General features: G+C 31.3%; 2 protein-coding genes across 2 annotated transcripts in view; both read right to left on the bottom strand.

Annotated features, from left to right (window-relative positions):
* The window catches only part of LOC113830179 (cuticle protein AMP1A-like), a 122,797-nt gene that overhangs the window by 58,783 nt on the left and 61,514 nt on the right, over positions 1–2,500 (bottom strand). The gene's annotated exons all lie outside the window — the stretch shown is intronic.
* The window catches only part of LOC138863847 (cuticle protein AMP1A-like), an 893-nt gene continuing 569 nt past the window's right edge, over positions 2,177–2,500 (bottom strand). Inside the window, exon 3 of the mRNA XM_070129359.1 lies at positions 2,177–2,411. Within this exon, the coding sequence (XP_069985460.1) occupies positions 2,183–2,411 (229 nt within the window). The 3' untranslated portion in view covers positions 2,177–2,182. The remainder of the gene's footprint in view (positions 2,412–2,500) is intronic.

The raw sequence follows: 2,500 nt of genomic DNA, 5'->3' as shown, positions 1-2,500 counted from the left end.
GTCATAATATAAATAATGTTATTTTTATTTTTTTTTTTTTATTTTTGATATAACAGCGTCAATTAATTCATGGCCCATATCTTGAAAGATACAGTATAACTTTTGGATCACCCATATGCTTTTAAACTGTATGAAATAGAATAAGAATAAGAAGAAAAAGAAATTCTTATGGTCACATTTCAGCAACCATTTTACATTCGCAAACAGAATCATTCTCAGCAATAGACCTATTTTGTAATTTGTTTTAATGTGCATGTCCGCTTTATGTGTAACAAAAACATACATACATCTAAGAAGGACCTAATTATGAACTAAATTTGCATCCCCTGGTCTCCTGGATGAAATTTCCAAACCCCGCTGTCGGATATTATGGTAAGACTGAACCTCCTTTTGTTTGTGATATAGTAACATGTATCAGACGCGCTCATTCAGAAAACAATACTTGCTCGCGAAATTCGTCTTTGCTAACCATTGCATTTCGACAAAGCGTGGATATGGCGATAAGTGCAGTTGACTACCTGTAGATGCAACATGCTGCAAGAACACATAAACGCACGCACAGACGCACATCTATATTTGTATATATGTATATATATACATATATATATATATATATATATATATATATATATATATATATATATATATATATATATATATATATATATATACATATATGTGTTTGTGTGTGTTTGCGTGTATGTGTGCGTGTGAATTCGTGTGGGTGTATGTGTCCATTGTGTGTATTTGAGTGCATATAGAGTATATATATATATATATATATATATATATATATATATATATATATATATATATATATATATATATATATATATATATATATATATATATACATAGATATCAATCATGCTATTTATCTATATACACAAATAAATACATATGTTGGGAAAGAAAAAAAGAAAGAAAGGGAAGGAGAAAGGGAACGCGAACAAAATAGGGAGATAAAAGGGTGGGGAACGAGGTGAGAGATAGACAGGTAGAGAAGAGGAGTGTAAAGTATTGATTATAGTTCATCTGCAACCTTTGCTATAAAAATAACCTCTACTGGACTACTTTGTTTTTGTTGTCTTTCGTTTTTAACAACAAAATACATTCGAAGATATGTCATTTAGTATTCTAACAAACTTTATTAGCAAAGTATATCTGGCGCATTATTCAACCGATAACTACCTTTCTATGGAAAATATAGCTAGCAAACTTTCATCACAATTCTGCACTTGTATCACGATTTACAATTTCATGGAAAGAATGCACTAGTTGTCCATCTGACATATCTATACAACGGAGCATACAATATCCACTATATTGTACAATTTTCATCGCATATGCTAAACGCATGATAGTTTTACGTTAATCTATTGGGGATGTTAATGTCTCGTAGACTAGATATTAAAATGCACTTTTTCAGAACTGACTTCTGCTTCTTTCTCATATTATATCAAACTATGTTTTGTAATTCAAACGTTCATTATCCGTTTAAGTAATTATCAGTTGGCTTGAATTAACTTCGGTCTTTTTTACTTAAATGGATTTAACACTAAACATTTCCGTCACACATACATACACACATATATATAAGCATAAAGACACGCACACACTCATATATTCAACATGAACACACAAACACACATATATACGCATACTCATATATATATATATATATATATATATATATATATATATATATATATATATATATATATATATATATATATATATATATATATATATATATATACATATATATATATATATATATATATATATATATATATATATATGTATATATATATGTATATATATATATATATATTTGTGAACACAATCATATATATTTATATATAAATATATATGGCTATATATCAATATACATGTGTGTATACATACATATATAATGACATACACATGTACACTTGTGGGCAAATATTTCCCTATTTGTCTGGAGCAATATACCAAATAAACCAACAAATATAGCAACAAATATCTCTCTACGTCTATCTATCCATGCACGCTTACACACACGCACACACATATATACTGTGTGGTTACACATGGGACAGTGAATAATATTGACTATGGAAATGGTATACAAAACGCGAAAATTAGTGATAAAAATTCTATTTTGTTTATAGATAGAATAAATACAACATCGCATCACATCTTAATTGGGGCGGCCATAGAGAGTGGATGGGGCGGCAACTTCGTCGGAATCTTCCTCAGCGGCGCGGGCGGCGTCCTCCTCGGCGGCGAAGGCGATCTGGTCGAGGACGAACTGAGGGATCGGGTGGGGGAACTCGGGAGCCACGGGCAGGAGGTCGGACTGGGGCTGGAAGCCGTTCTCGTCGGCGACGAACTTGACATGGACTTCAGTGCCGTCGGGAGCGGTATACCTGTAGTTACGTACGTATTAGGAATTAATAATGATAATAATAAAAAATAGAGGATAGAATAAGAGATAAAATCAGTATAGGAATAGATG

Source organism: Penaeus vannamei, chromosome 13 (assembly GCF_042767895.1).
Source record: "Penaeus vannamei isolate JL-2024 chromosome 13, ASM4276789v1, whole genome shotgun sequence".
Taxonomy (NCBI): Eukaryota; Metazoa; Arthropoda; class Malacostraca; order Decapoda; family Penaeidae; genus Penaeus; species Penaeus vannamei.
This window is presented reverse-complemented; position numbering and strand designations above follow the sequence as displayed.